This window comes from Eleginops maclovinus, chromosome 12 (genome assembly GCF_036324505.1).
Source record: "Eleginops maclovinus isolate JMC-PN-2008 ecotype Puerto Natales chromosome 12, JC_Emac_rtc_rv5, whole genome shotgun sequence".
In the NCBI taxonomy this organism is placed as follows: Eukaryota; Metazoa; Chordata; class Actinopteri; order Perciformes; family Eleginopidae; genus Eleginops; species Eleginops maclovinus.
In genome coordinates, this window is record NC_086360.1 from 29,497,059 (window position 1) to 29,511,365 (window position 14,307).

The following is a 14,307-nucleotide window of genomic DNA, read 5'->3' on the forward strand; positions in this document are numbered from 1 at the left end:
AGAGACAGACAGGTGAGAGACGGACAGGTAGCGACAGACAGGGAGACGGACAGGTAGAGGCAGACATGTAGAGACAGACAGGTGAGAGACAGGTTTTATTCAGTGTTTGTAATGTTTGCCGAGATCGATAAAGTTTTGTGTTTGGCCTCACATCGTCTGATCTTCAGTTGCTTGTCGTCCAGACAGCCACTCATCCTGCTGGCCTTATCTCTCGCCTCCTGATTGGCTGGAGGACCCTGCAGAGGCACAGAAGCAGCGTGATGTCACAGTGTATGTATTTTGCTGCTGTTACTAAAAAAATCTCCCAGTTTGGGATGAATACAGTATTTCTGATTCTGGTGATCACACTTCTGTCCGTCCTACCAGGCCTGTCAGCTTGTCCTTGAAGTATGGTTTGAGGAAGCGGCCGAGGTACATGCTGATCGACTGCTGGCAGGAGGAGGAGGCGGGTGGTTCCCGAGGACGCTCTCTGATTGGTCCAGACAGCTGAGACACAAGCTCTGTCTACAGGAAGGAAAATATAATAATCACAATGAACTTTATATAAAGACAAACAACTTCAAAAACAATGACAACAATAATAATAATAATAATAATAACAACATCAATAACAACATCAATAACATCAATAACATCAATAACAACAACAATAACAACATCAATAACAACATCAATAACATCAATAACAACAACAATAACAACAACAATAACAACATCAATAACATCAATAACAACATCAATAACATCAATAACAACAAAAACAACAACAATAACAACATCAATAATAACATCAATAACAACAACAATAACAACATCAAAAACATCAATAACAACATCAATAACATCAATAACAACAATAACAACAACAATAACAACATCAATAACATCAATAACAACATCAATAACATCAATAACAACAAAAACAACAACAATAACAACAAAAACAACATCAATAACAACATCAATAACAACAATAACAACATCAATAACATCAATAACAACAAAAACAACAACAATAACAACATCAATAACATCAATAATAACATCAATAACAACATCAATAACAACAAAAACAATAATAATAACAACATCAATAACAACAATAATAACAGCAAAAACAACAACAATAACAACAACAATAACAACATCAATAACAACATCAATAACATCAATAATAACATCAATAACAACATCAATAATAACATCAATAACAACAAAAACAATAATAATAACAACATCAATAACAACAATAATAACAACAAAAACAACAACAATAACAATAATAACAACAAAAACAACAACAATAACATCAATAACATCAATAATAACATCAATAATAACAAATAATAACAACAATAATAATATCAACAAAAACAACAACAATAACATCAATAATAACAACAATAATAACATCAATAATATCAACAAAAACAACAATAATAATAACAACTAATAACATCAATAACAACAAAAACAATAATAATAACAACATCAATAACAACAATAATAACAACAAAAACAACAACAATAATAACATCAATAACAACAAAAACAATAATAATAACAACATCAATAACAACAATAATAACAACAAAAACAACAACAACAATAACAATAATAACAACAAAAACAACAACAAAAACAACAATAATAATAATAGGACCTGCTGTCTGTGGTTGTGAGTCAGCAGGTCCTCCAGCTGCTGCAGGGTCTCCTGAAGGATGTGCTGATAAACCAGGTTCATCTGGAGACATCCTTCTGGGGAGGGGGGGACACCCAGCTCACTCTAAGGGGACAGATAGGTCATTCTGAGGGGGGGGGACAGGTCATTCTGAGGGGGGGGCAGAGAGACTACTGACCTCCTCACTGCTGCCGTCGTCTGCATCTGAAACTACAGGAGAGACACCATCAGACAGACAGACAGACAGACAGACGGACAGACGGACAGACAGGCGGACAGGTACCTGTCTCACAGGCTGGACTCTGGGCTCCCAGCGCGCTCTCCAGGTTCTGGATCTCCTTCTGTATTTTTTCTCTCTCAGCCAACAGACCTGCTGTAGACTGACAACAAAAACAACAATTCAAATAATAACTTATGTCAGTGGCGGGCCGTGCATTTCACACCTAGGCCTTCAGTGATGTCCTACACAGTCCTCGTGTCCTCCATCGTGTCCCCTAAATGAAAGTTCCTGTTTACCCAAAAACAGGACACAATCAATCAGTCTTTCAATATTTCCCTATTTCTGTTCACCCTTTCGTTGTGGAGCTCCGTTTCCCTGCGCACTTGTTCGTTGAGCTGTAGATCCACTCGGGTGTCCCCAAAGGTTTTCAAAAGCACCAGTGCTTCCAAGTGCCCAGCTGTGCTTTGGTGTCTCGTTGCTGCCTTGGTTAGACAACTCAAGTTTGCAAATTTAGTGTGGCTCCAAACACCAAATCGATCAGTTGCAAATACCAGGCATTCCCGGCAGTACAATTTGCAGTGCCTCTCGGAGGCTGTGAGCCAGGGGTACCGCTCGTAGTTTCCCTGCTGTGCTAGGCTCGCTAGCGTTGGAGTTGGTCGTTCCCTTTTCAAGATGTGTAGCTTTACTTGAAAAGTTTGTTTTGAAAATGGCGTTGTAATTATATCTTCGACCAAATTGATCTCTTCTCCTCCTTCAGCCATTGTGGGTTGAAAAAAATAGCTTGTAGAAATCTACACAAATTAGCTCGCTCAAGTTCTAGTTCTGTTTGCTAGCTTTGCCCATAGACTGTATGGCTCTACCTACTGCCTAGCTCTGCCTCTCAATAGTGCGTATCCAATCAGAAGATGTGCACGTGCTAACGTTAGCGTACGCCTGCTAGCTGGCCCGTTGTCGCCACCTCGAAATCTGATTGGTTAACGCCACAGTTTTGTTTGCGTTCACTTTAAGCTACAGCCGCCCGCACTGTTGATTCTGAAGGCCTAAGGGCAGATTTCTTTGACCCTAGCAACACATTATGGCTGAAATATGATTGGATAAAAGCTCTAACATAAAGGCCAGCCCTCCAAATCTCGTTCTGAGGCTGGAAGCAGCGCAGCCAAGACGAACGCTATAAAATGAAGAGAATAGACTATGGGGAATAATTCAATACGTATTTGTGGAAAAAATATATCAAAATTTAATTTATATTCTGATGATGTTTAGGCCAGCAGAGAAGGCCTTGCTGGCCCTGACGGCCCACCACTGTGTGGACCCATCCATCAGAGTGGACCCCACCCCCACATGAGGCCCACCACTGACTTATGTAAAAATAAAATAACAGTTGTGTGTTACCTGTCTCGCCTCCTCCTCTGAGTCCTCTGCCTCCGATTCATCTGAGCAGAGAGACACATGAAAGATGTTAGACAGACAGACAGACAGCTGTCAGACAGACAGACAGACAGACAGACAGACAGACAGACAGGTACCTGTCTCACTGCTCAGCAGCTGCAGTTCAGCATTGGTTGCAGACAGACTCTGTTCCAGCTCCTCCACCTGCCGTTGGATCCTGTCTCTCTCTGCTGACAGGGAGACAGACATGTCTACACACACACACACACACACACACACACACACACACACACACACATATATATACAGACATTAGTATAGCAGCACATGATGAACTGATGATGAGTCCCAGTGTGTTGATGCATAGCTGTCTTCAGGTGAGGTCAACCTGTTTAGAGTGTCAGTACAAGACAGCAGCATTACCACAGGAGGTACTGGTTCTCCAGGAAGAGTAGAAGTACTCAGATCTGGTTCTCCAGGAAGAGTAGAAGTACTCAGATCTGGTTCTCCCGGAAGAGTAGAAGTACTCAGATCTGGTTCTCCAGGAAGAGTAGAAGTACTCAGATCTGGTTCTCCCGGAAGAGTAGAAGTACTCAGATCTGGTTCTCCAGGAAGAGTAGAAGTACTCAGATCTGGTTCTCCAGGAAGAGTAGAAGTACTCAGATCTGGTTCTCCAGGAAGAGTAGAAGTACTCAGATCTGGTTCTCCAGGAAGAGTAGAAGTACTCAGATCTGGTTCTCACATTGTGTCTTTACAGCAGTTGCTATTGTTACTGCTGTCTAACAAATAGCAACGTGAGTACTGGATGCTAACATTAGCAGCTAACCGTTGTATCTCTAACCTGCAGCAACTTCCGGTCCTCTCTCTATCGGATCCTCTTTAAAAACTGTCTTTGCTGTTGTTATTGTTGTTTTCGTCTGTGCGCCGCGGAGCTCCAATCAACGCAGCGCTGTCGTTAACATATTACCCAGCATGCTAAGCGGCAGGTGCCCTCTCACACAGAGTTCCGGTTTGATCGTTGCTTTAACCGTCAGTGAGCAGAACCGACGGTCTGTGCTTCAACACGTGAGAACTTTAAATCATCAACACAAACACAACCACCTGTCCGCTCTTCATTTTCATCCCCATGAGCAAACTTCCGGTCGTCCGTCAGTGTATTTTCGTCCCCATGAACTCACTTCCGGTCGTCCGTCAGTGTAATTTCGTCCCCATGAAGGATAGCCGTGTCTCAGCGGCCGCGTCCTTTGGATGGCCACCTCGACCGGGTAGGCTGGACCGAGCAGCCTACGAAATGAGACAGCCTCGTTTACGGAGCACCTCCTTTCTACGGAGCACTTCCTGTTTACATCACGCGATAGAAGCTGTTCCGTTGCGCTCCAGAATCCTGATAGCAAATTACTTAACGAGCACACCTCAGCTGAAGAGGATCCAGACACTTTACTCCTTTTTCTGTAGAAGCATTTATTGGAGATTACTGCAGGCGATGAAATAAATAGAACACAGATGAAGCTGTTCCTTTGGCCTCCAGTAATGTTACATTAGTGAGTTAACAAGGAAATGATGTATATATAGCTGGTGTCATTTAATCATTTCCTGTTTAAAACAAGTCTTAGTCTTTCTGGAATCATACAAATATGTTTGTTTAACTAATCAACAAAAGCATCTTGTATAGATTGATTCTTAATATTAGTTTCTAAGGTTATTATCCAGCTGTGGTTTGAAACTGTAATATCCTCCTTCTTCCCCTAAACCTATACCTATAATTAAACTGAATGTGAGACTGTTCAATGACCCACAGATATCCTACTATTCCACTGTTAGACTTCATGTTGTGAATAATGGTTCAGACCTGAGGAAGTGAAATAAGCAAAGTATTTAACATTTACTATTCCTTCCTCTGATCTCAGAGTAGAGGTCAGAATATATCCATCTGTCTGCAGCTTCATGTCTTCTATTAGGAGACCTGTATCTCTGACAGAGGGATCCATCTGTCTGCAGCTTCATATCTTCTATTAGGAGACCTGTATCTCTGACAGAGGGATCCATCTGTCTGCAGCTTCATGTCTTCTATTAGGAGACCTGTATCTCTGACAGAGGGATCCATCTGTCTGCAGCTTCATGTCTTCTATTAGGAGACCTGTATCTCTGACAGAGGGATCCATCTGTCTGCAGCTTCATGTCTTCTATTAGGAGACCTGTATCTCTGACAGAGGGATCCATCTGTCTGCAGCTTCATGTCTTCTATTAGGAGACCTGTATCTCTGACAGAGGGATCCATCTGTCTGCAGCTTCATGTCTTCTATTAGGAGACCTGTATCTCTGACAGAGGGATCCATCTGTGCAGCTTCATGTCTTCTATTAGGAGACCTGTATCTCTGACAGAGGGATCCATCTGTCTGCAGCTTCATGTCTTCTATTAGGAGACCTGTATCTCTGACAGAGGGATCCATCTGTGCAGCTTCATGTCTTCTATTAGGAGACCTGTATCTCTGACAGAGGTATCCATCTGTGCAGCTTCATGTCTTCTATTAGGAGACCTGTATCTCTGACAGAGGGATCCATCTGTGCAGCTTCATGTCTTCTATTAGGAGACCTGTATCTCTGACAGAGGTATCCATCTGTGCAGCTTCATGTCTTCTATTAGGAGACCTGTATCTCTGACACAGAGGGATCCATCTCTGCAGCTTCATGTCTTCTATTAGGAGACCTGTATCTCTGACAGAGGGATCCATCTGTCTGCAGCTTCATGTCTTCTATTAGGAGACCTGTATCTCTGACAGAGGGATCCATCTGTGCAGCTTCATGTCTTCTATTAGGAGACCTGTATCTCTGACAGAGGGATCCATCTGTCTGCAGCTTCATGTCTTCTATTAGGAGACCTGTATCTCTGACAGAGGGATCCATCTGTGCAGCTTCATGTCTTCTATTAGGAGACCTGTATCTCTGACAGAGGTATCCATCTGTGCAGCTTCATGTCTTCTATTAGGAGACCTGTATCTCTGACAGAGGGATCCATCTGTCTGCAGCTTCATGTCTTCTATTAGGAGACCTGTATCTCTGACAGAGGTATCCATCTGTGCAGCTTCATGTCTTCTATTAGGAGACCTGTATCTCTGACACAGAGGGATCCATCTCTGCAGCTTCATGTCTTCTATTAGGAGACCTGTATCTCTGACAGAGGGATCCATCTGTCTGCAGCTTCATGTCTTCTATTAGGAGACCTGTATCTCTGACAGAGGGATCCATCTGTGCAGCTTCATGTCTTCTATTAGGAGACCTGTATCTCTGACAGAGGGATCCATCTGTCTGCAGCTTCATGTCTTCTATTAGGAGACCTGTATCTCTGACAGAGGGATCCATCTGTGCAGCTTCATGTCTTCTATTAGGAGACCTGTATCTCTGACAGAGGTATCCATCTGTGCAGCTTCATGTCTTCTATTAGGAGACCTGTATCTCTGACAGAGGGATCCATCTGTCTGCAGCTTCATGTCTTCTATTAGGAGACCTGTATCTCTGACAGAGGGATCCATCTGTGCAGCTTCATGTCTTCTATTAGGAGACCTGTATCTCTGACACAGAGGGATCCATCCTGTCATTTAACATCACCAGCAGTAAACACACATCAGCAGAAGTGTGTTTATCAAGGTGTTTCTTTTTATTCACATTCATTAGTGACTCCTCCGCTTGCTGCTGCTTTTAAGGTTTCAAGGTTTCAAGGTTTCAAGGTTTTATTGGTCATATGCACAGCAGATACAGCGTATATGTTGGCAATGAAAATCTTATGTCCCATGCTCCTCCAACAACTCAACATACATGGTGCAGATAAGATAATAAAATAGTGCAAAAAGAGAGAAGAATATTTACAATATTAACAGTAAAGATTTGAGGATGTGAAATATATACATATGTGGAATACATTGAGAGTATTTACACACTTTACTCTGTTGAATGAGGAGGTATGGACAGATGCATATATTATGTATAACAGATGTATATAATATATAGATATGTGTATATATATATATATATATATATATACATACATATATATATATATATATATATGTATGTGTGTACTATAAACAGATGAGAGTAGACATTCACACAGCTCAGGAGTTCAGCAGTCTTATAGCCTGTGGTATAAAACTGTCTCTGAGTCTGGTGGTCTTGGTCCGGATGCTGCGGTACCGTCTGCCAGACGGCAGCAGACAGAACAGATTGTTGCTGGGGTGATGGGGGTCCTTGAATATCCTACCGGCCTTCTTCCTACACCGCTGGGTGTAGAGGTCCTCCATGGATGGCAGCTCCGTCCTGGTGATGTGCTGAGCAGTTTTCACCACCCTCTGTAGAGTCTTACGGTTGAGGGCGGTGCAACTGCCATACCAGGCGGTGATGCAGCCAGTCAGGATACTCTCGATGGTGCACCTGTAGAAGTTGCAGAGTATCTTGGAGTCCATGTTGAACTTCCGCAGCCTGCGGAGGAAGAAGAGCCGCTGTCGAGCCGTCTTGGATATGACCCTGGTGTGATGTGTCCATGTCAGGTCCTCACTGATGTTTACCCCGAGGAACCTGAAGCTGCTGACTCTCTCCACAGGAGTCCCGTCGATGGTGATGGGTGTGTGTGCCTCTCTCTGCCTCTTCCTGTAGTCCACAATCAGCTCCTTTGTTTTGCTGACGTTGAGATGGAGGTTGTTGTCCTGGCACCAAGATGTCAGGGCTCTGACCTCCTCTCTGTACGCCGTCTCGTCACCGTCTGTGATCAGGCCGATGACGGTCGTGTCGTCAGCAAACTTGATGATGGTGTTGGAGCTGTGTGTGGCTACGCAGTCGTGCGTGAACAGGGAGTAAACCCACTCTGCTGCTGCAGAGACCTGACCGCTACTTACTTTGAATTAACGTCACTCTTCACCGGTGCGCATACATATATATACACCTGAACATCAGCAGGAGAAGACTCTTTAAAGTAGAGACTCTACATACTGATATACACCTGAACATCAGCAGGAGAGGACTCTTTAAAGTAGAGACACTACATACTGATATACACCTGAACATCAGCAGGAGAGGACTCTTTAAAGTAGAGACTCTACATACTGATATACACCTGAACATCAGCAGGAGAGGACTCTTTAAAGTAGAGACACTACATACTGATATACACCTGAACATCAGCAGGAGAGACTCTTTAAAGTAGAGACTCTACATACTGATATACACCTGAACATCAGCAGGAGAGGACTCTTTAAAGTAGAGACTCTACATACTGATATACACCTGAACATCAGCAGGAGAGGACTCTTTAAAGTAGAGACACTACATACTGATATACACCTGAACATCAGCAGGAGAGGACTCTTTAAAGTAGAGACTCTACATACTGATATACACCTGAACATCAGCAGGAGAGGACTCTTTAAAGTAGAGACACTACATACTGATATACACCTGAACATCAGCAGGAGAAGACTCTTTAAAGTAGAGACTCTACATACTGATATACACCTGAACATCAGCAGGAGAGGACTCTTTAAAGTAGAGACTCTACATACTGATATACACCTGAACATCAGCAGGAGAGGACTCTTTAAAGTAGAGACACTACATACTGATATACACCTGAACATCAGCAGGAGAGGACTCTTTAAAGTAGAGACTCTACATACTGATATACACCTGAACATCAGCAGGAGAGGACTCTTTAAAGTAGAGACGCTACATACTGATATACACCTGAACATCAGCAGGAGAGGACTCTTTAAAGTAGAGACTCTACATACTGATATACACCTGAACATCAGCAGGAGAGGACTCTTTAAAGTAGAGACTCTACATACTGATATACACCTGAACATCAGCAGGAGAGGACTCTTTAAAGTAGAGACGCTACATACTGATATACACCTGAACATCAGCAGGAGAGGACTCTTTAAAGTAGAGACGCTACATACTGATATACACCTGAACATCAGCAGGAGAGGACTCTTTAAAGTAGAGACTCTACATACTGATATACACCTGAACATCAGCAGGAGAGGACTCTTTAAAGTAGAGACACTACATACTGATATACACCTGAACATCAGCAGGAGAGGACTCTTTAAAGTAGAGACTCTACATACTGATATACACCTGAACATCAGCAGGAGAGGACTCTTTAAAGTAGAGACTCTACATACTGATATACACCTGAACATCAGCAGGAGAGGACTCTTTAAAGTAGAGACTCTACATACTGATATACACCTTGAAAACCTCCACTCACCTGCTTCAGTCAGTTCTGCATCCTCTCAGACTACACACCGGCTCCACATCAACCATTCTCCGCCAGATCGTTGTACCCAGTGGTCTTAACGTACAGGCATAGCTCAGTAAATGGTTATATTCTGTAGCTTGAAAATCTTTTTTCTGAAGCGTTTTTTCCTTCCGCTCCAGGACCATTCTATCCTGCCGTCTATCCGTCACCAGCCCCCACGTCCTCGCCAATCTTGACTCCCCACACCTTATCCACCCAATAAACTTTGTTAACTCACTCTGTCGTGTCCTGCGTTTGGGTCTCCTCAGTGACCGTAACAGCGTGAGGACTTGATGAGAGATCAGATTATCACACACACACACACACACACACACACACACACACACACACACACACACACACACACACACACACACACACACACACACACACCCCCAGCAGATGGTCAGTCGGTGGATCTGCTCTCAGGGTAAATCTGCAGACGAAGGAATAAAGTGTTACCTATCGTCGGCTCCTGGAGACTCGAGGTAAGTGCTTATTATTCTTGACATTAATATATAATTGCCAGCTGTTTGATGGAAGGCTGGAGGCTCAGAATGAAATCTGATATTCAACCCTAACTGACCCTAAATAACCCGGCTGTACCGGCTTTGGATTTCTCGTGTTTACATGTGGTTTCAAATGTGCACGTTTAAATGGTTTCAGTGGTTCAAACGTTTATTATCTCAGTCATTATGATAAAGAAATAACTTGCATATATATTTGTTTGTTTATTTACTTTATTTTTGTTATTTATTAACTTACTTTTTTATTTGCTTATTTTCTATGTATTTATTTACATATGAAGTTATGAATAAGTTTATATTACACATTCAGAACATGTCATATAAAAGACATCAGGAAGTTTAATTTAAGGATGATAGTGTTTTTGATTTGATTTAAAAAAGATTTTTTAAAGAACATTTGATTTCATTTGAGATTATTCCATGAATAAGTCATCTCGTGTGAAACAGAGACCTGGAGAAAGACACAATAAGTGTCGGCAGATATCAGCCGTGCAGGATTAGTAAATAATTCAGATGAATCTGTAATCCGTCAGATCAGATGTTTTTATCTGTTTTCCATAAAAACACCCCTTTATCCTCTCTCACACACACACACACACACACACACACACACACACACACACACACACACACACACACACACACACACACACACACACACAGCAGCAGTTCCTGGTATGTGTGGTGTTTAAAGACTGAGTAATCATTCAAACTAAAGTGAGTCCGACAGAAACAGACGCTCAGAGACTCAGAGCGTCTGCTCAGCTCCAACAAGTCTTTAACGAGTCCTACTGACACGCTACTGACATGTTACTGACACGTTACTGACACGTTACTGACAGATCTCTACTGACACGTTACTGACACGCTACTGACACGTTACTGACATGTTACTGACATGTTACTGACACGCTACTGACACGCTACTGACACGTTACTGACACGCTACTGACACGTTACTGACATGTTACTGACACGTTACTGACACGTTACTGACAGATCTCTACTGACACGTTACTGACACGCTACTGACACGTTACTGACATGTTACTGACACGCTACTGACACGCTACTGACAGATCTCTACTGACACGCTACTGACACGTTACTGACATGTTACTGACATGCTACTGACACGCTACTGACACGTTACTGACATATCTCTACTGACACGTTACTGACACGTTACTGACACGTTACTGACATGTTACTGACACGCTACTGACACGCTACTGACACGTTACTGACACGTTACTGACAGATCTCTACTGACACGTTACTGACACGCTACTGTTATGTTACTGACATGTTACTGACATGTTACAGACACGTTACTGACACGTTACTGACACGTTACTGACATGTTACTGACAGATCTCTACTGACACGTTACTGACACGCTACTGTTATGTTACTGACATGTTACTGACATGTTACAGACACGTTACTGACACGCTACTGACACGCTACTGACAGATCTCTACTGACACGCTACTGTTATGTTACTGACACGCTACTGTTATGTTATTGACATGTTCATGACATGTTACTGACACGTCACTGACACGTTACTGACACGCTTCTGACAGATCTCTACTGACACGTTACTGACACGCTACTGTTATGTTACTGACAGATCTCTACTGACACGTTACTGACATGCTCCTGTTATGTTACTGACATGTTACTGACACGCTACTGACATGTTACTGACACGTTACTGACATGTTACTGACAGATCTCTACTGACATGTTACTGACACGCTACTGTTATGTTACTGACATGTTACTGACATGTTACTGACACGTTACTGACACGCTACTGACATGTTACTGACATGTTACTGACACGTTACTGACAGATCTCTACTGACATGTTACTGACAAGTTACTGACACGTTACTGACAGACTTATACTGACATGTTACTGACAGATCTCTACTGACATGTTACTGACACGCTACTGTTATGTTACTGACACGTTACTGACATGTTACTGACACGTTACTGACATGTTACTGACATGTTACTGACAAGTTACTGACACGTTACTGACACGTTACTGACATGTTACTGACATGTAACTGACATGTTACTGACACGTTACTGACATGTTACTGACACGTTACTGACATGTTACTGACAAGTTACTGACACGTTACTGACATGTTACTGACATGTTACTGACACGTTACTGACATGTTACTGACACATTACTGACATGTTACTGACACGTTACTGACACGTTACTGACATGTTACTGACACGTTACTGACATGTTACTGACACGTTACTGACATGTTACTGACACGTTACTGACACGTTACTGACACGTTACTGACAAGTTACTGACATGTTACTGACACGTTACTGACATGTTACTGACATGTTACTGACACGTTACTGATATGTTACTGACAGATCTCTACTGACACGTTACTGACATGTTACTGACAGATCTCTACTGACACGTTACTGACATGTTACTGACAGATCTCTACTGACACGTTACTGACATGTTACTGACAGATCTCTACTGACACGTTACTGACATGTTACTGACAGATCTCTACTGACACGTCTCTAGAGACTGAGAGGTGTGTTCAGAGGTTCTTGTGGTTCTGTGATCTCTGTGCAGTTTTCAGGATGATGCTGAACGACAGCTGGACCGTCATGAACAACAGCAGCACGGAGCTGGACAGCAAGCCAGCCAGCAGACAGAAGGTATGCTAGCTGTTAGCAGAGAGGGGAAAAGTACTCAGATCTTGTACTTGAGTAATAGTAGAAGTATTCAGGTCTTGTACTTGAGTAAAAGTAGAAGTACTCAGGTCTAGTACTTCATTAAAAGTAGAAGTACTCAGATCTTGTACTTGAGTAAAGTAGAAGTACTCAGGTCTTGTACTTGAGTAAAAGTAGAAGTACTCAGGTCTTGTACTTGAGTAAAGTAGAAGTACTCAGGTCTTGTACTTGAGTAAAGTAGAAGTACTCAGATCTTGTACTTGAGTAAAAGTAGAAGTACTCAGATCTTGTACTTGAGTAAAAGTAGAAGTACTCAGGTCTTGTACTTGAGTAAAAGTAGAAGTACTCAGGTCTTGTTCTTCAGTAAAAGTATATATATATATACAGTATATACTGTATGTATATATATATATACAGTATATACTGTATGTATATACAGTATATACTGTATGTATATATATATATACAGTATATACTGTATGTATATATATATATACAGTATATACTGTATATATATATATACAGTATATACTGTATATATATATATACAGTGTGATCCTGAAGACACTCTTCAGGATCACACAGAGAGTGTGAGGAGTTAACACTGAGGCCGACAGCCATCTGTTAATCTGGAGTCAGTCTGTCAGGTCTCAGTGTGGGTAATCTCCCTCAATGGGGATTAATGGATTAAGTGCTTTGAGCGGTTAGTCAAAACTTTTATCACCTCCTCCCTCCCTGACTCACTGGACCCCCTGCAGTTTGCCTACAGAGCAAACAGGTCCACGGATGATGCCATCTCCCTCACCCTCCACACTGCCCTCTCCCACCTGGACCAGAAGAACACTTATGTGAGAATGCTGTTCATTGACTACAGTTCAGCATTCAACACCATTGTGCCCTCCAAGCTCATCATTAAGCTCAGGGACCTTGGGCTCAACAGCGCCCTCTGTGACTGGATCATGAGCTTCCTGACGGGCAGATCCCAGGCAGTGCGGATGGGGAACATCACATCCTCCACCTTGACCCTCAACACCGGAGCCCCTCAGGGTTGTGTGCTCAGCCCTCTCCTCTACTCCCTGTTCACGCACGACTGCGTGGCCACACACAGCTCCAACACCATCATCAAGTTTGCTGACGACACGACCGTCATCGGCCTGATCACAGACGGCGACGAGACGGCGTACAGAGAGGAGGTCAGAGCCCTGACATCTTGGTGCCAGGACAACAACCTCCATCTCAACGTCAGCAAAACAAAGGAGCTGATTGTGGACTACAGGAAGAGGCAGAGAGAAGCACACACACCCATCACCATCGACGGGACTCCTGTGGAGAGAGTCAGCAGCTTCAGGTTCCTCGGGGTTAACATCAGTGAGGACCTGACATGGACACATCACACCAGGGTCATATCCAAGACGGCTCGACAGCGGCTCTTCTTCCTCCGCAGGCTGCGGAAGTTCAA

The 14,307-nt window shown here is 42.8% G+C and overlaps 2 protein-coding genes across 9 annotated transcripts in view; one reads left to right on the forward strand and one right to left on the reverse strand.

Annotated features, from left to right (window-relative positions):
• snapc4 (small nuclear RNA activating complex, polypeptide 4) overlaps nucleotides 1-9,802 on the reverse strand; it is a 30,178-nt gene extending 20,376 nt beyond the window's left edge. Inside the window, exons 1-8 of one of the 7 annotated variants that reach the window (XM_063896991.1) lie at nucleotides 9,553-9,802; nucleotides 3,428-3,541; nucleotides 3,294-3,334; nucleotides 1,965-2,061; nucleotides 1,860-1,891; nucleotides 1,664-1,786; nucleotides 364-504; nucleotides 152-236 (exon numbers count right to left, since the gene is read on the reverse strand). In XM_063896991.1, coding sequence (XP_063753061.1) covers nucleotides 152-236; nucleotides 364-504; nucleotides 1,664-1,786; nucleotides 1,860-1,891; nucleotides 1,965-2,061; nucleotides 3,294-3,334; nucleotides 3,428-3,539 — 631 coding nt within the window. In that variant the 5' untranslated portion in view covers nucleotides 3,540-3,541; nucleotides 9,553-9,802. Of the gene's footprint in view, nucleotides 1-151; nucleotides 237-363; nucleotides 505-1,663; nucleotides 1,787-1,859; nucleotides 1,892-1,964; nucleotides 2,062-3,293; nucleotides 3,335-3,427; nucleotides 3,542-3,713; nucleotides 4,024-4,116; nucleotides 4,603-9,552 lie in introns of those variants that run through there. The other 6 variants (XM_063896989.1, XM_063896990.1, XM_063896993.1 and 3 more) reach the window with 6 other exon arrangements.
• Nucleotides 9,597-14,307, forward strand: part of LOC134873420 (fibrinogen C domain-containing protein 1-like) — a 9,024-nt gene continuing 4,313 nt past the window's right edge. For both annotated transcript variants that reach the window (XM_063897003.1, XM_063897004.1), the window contains exons 1-2: nucleotides 9,597-10,070; nucleotides 12,748-12,833. In XM_063897003.1, coding sequence (XP_063753073.1) covers nucleotides 12,756-12,833 — 78 coding nt within the window. In that variant the 5' untranslated portion in view covers nucleotides 9,597-10,070; nucleotides 12,748-12,755. The remainder of the gene's footprint in view (nucleotides 10,071-12,747; nucleotides 12,834-14,307) is intronic.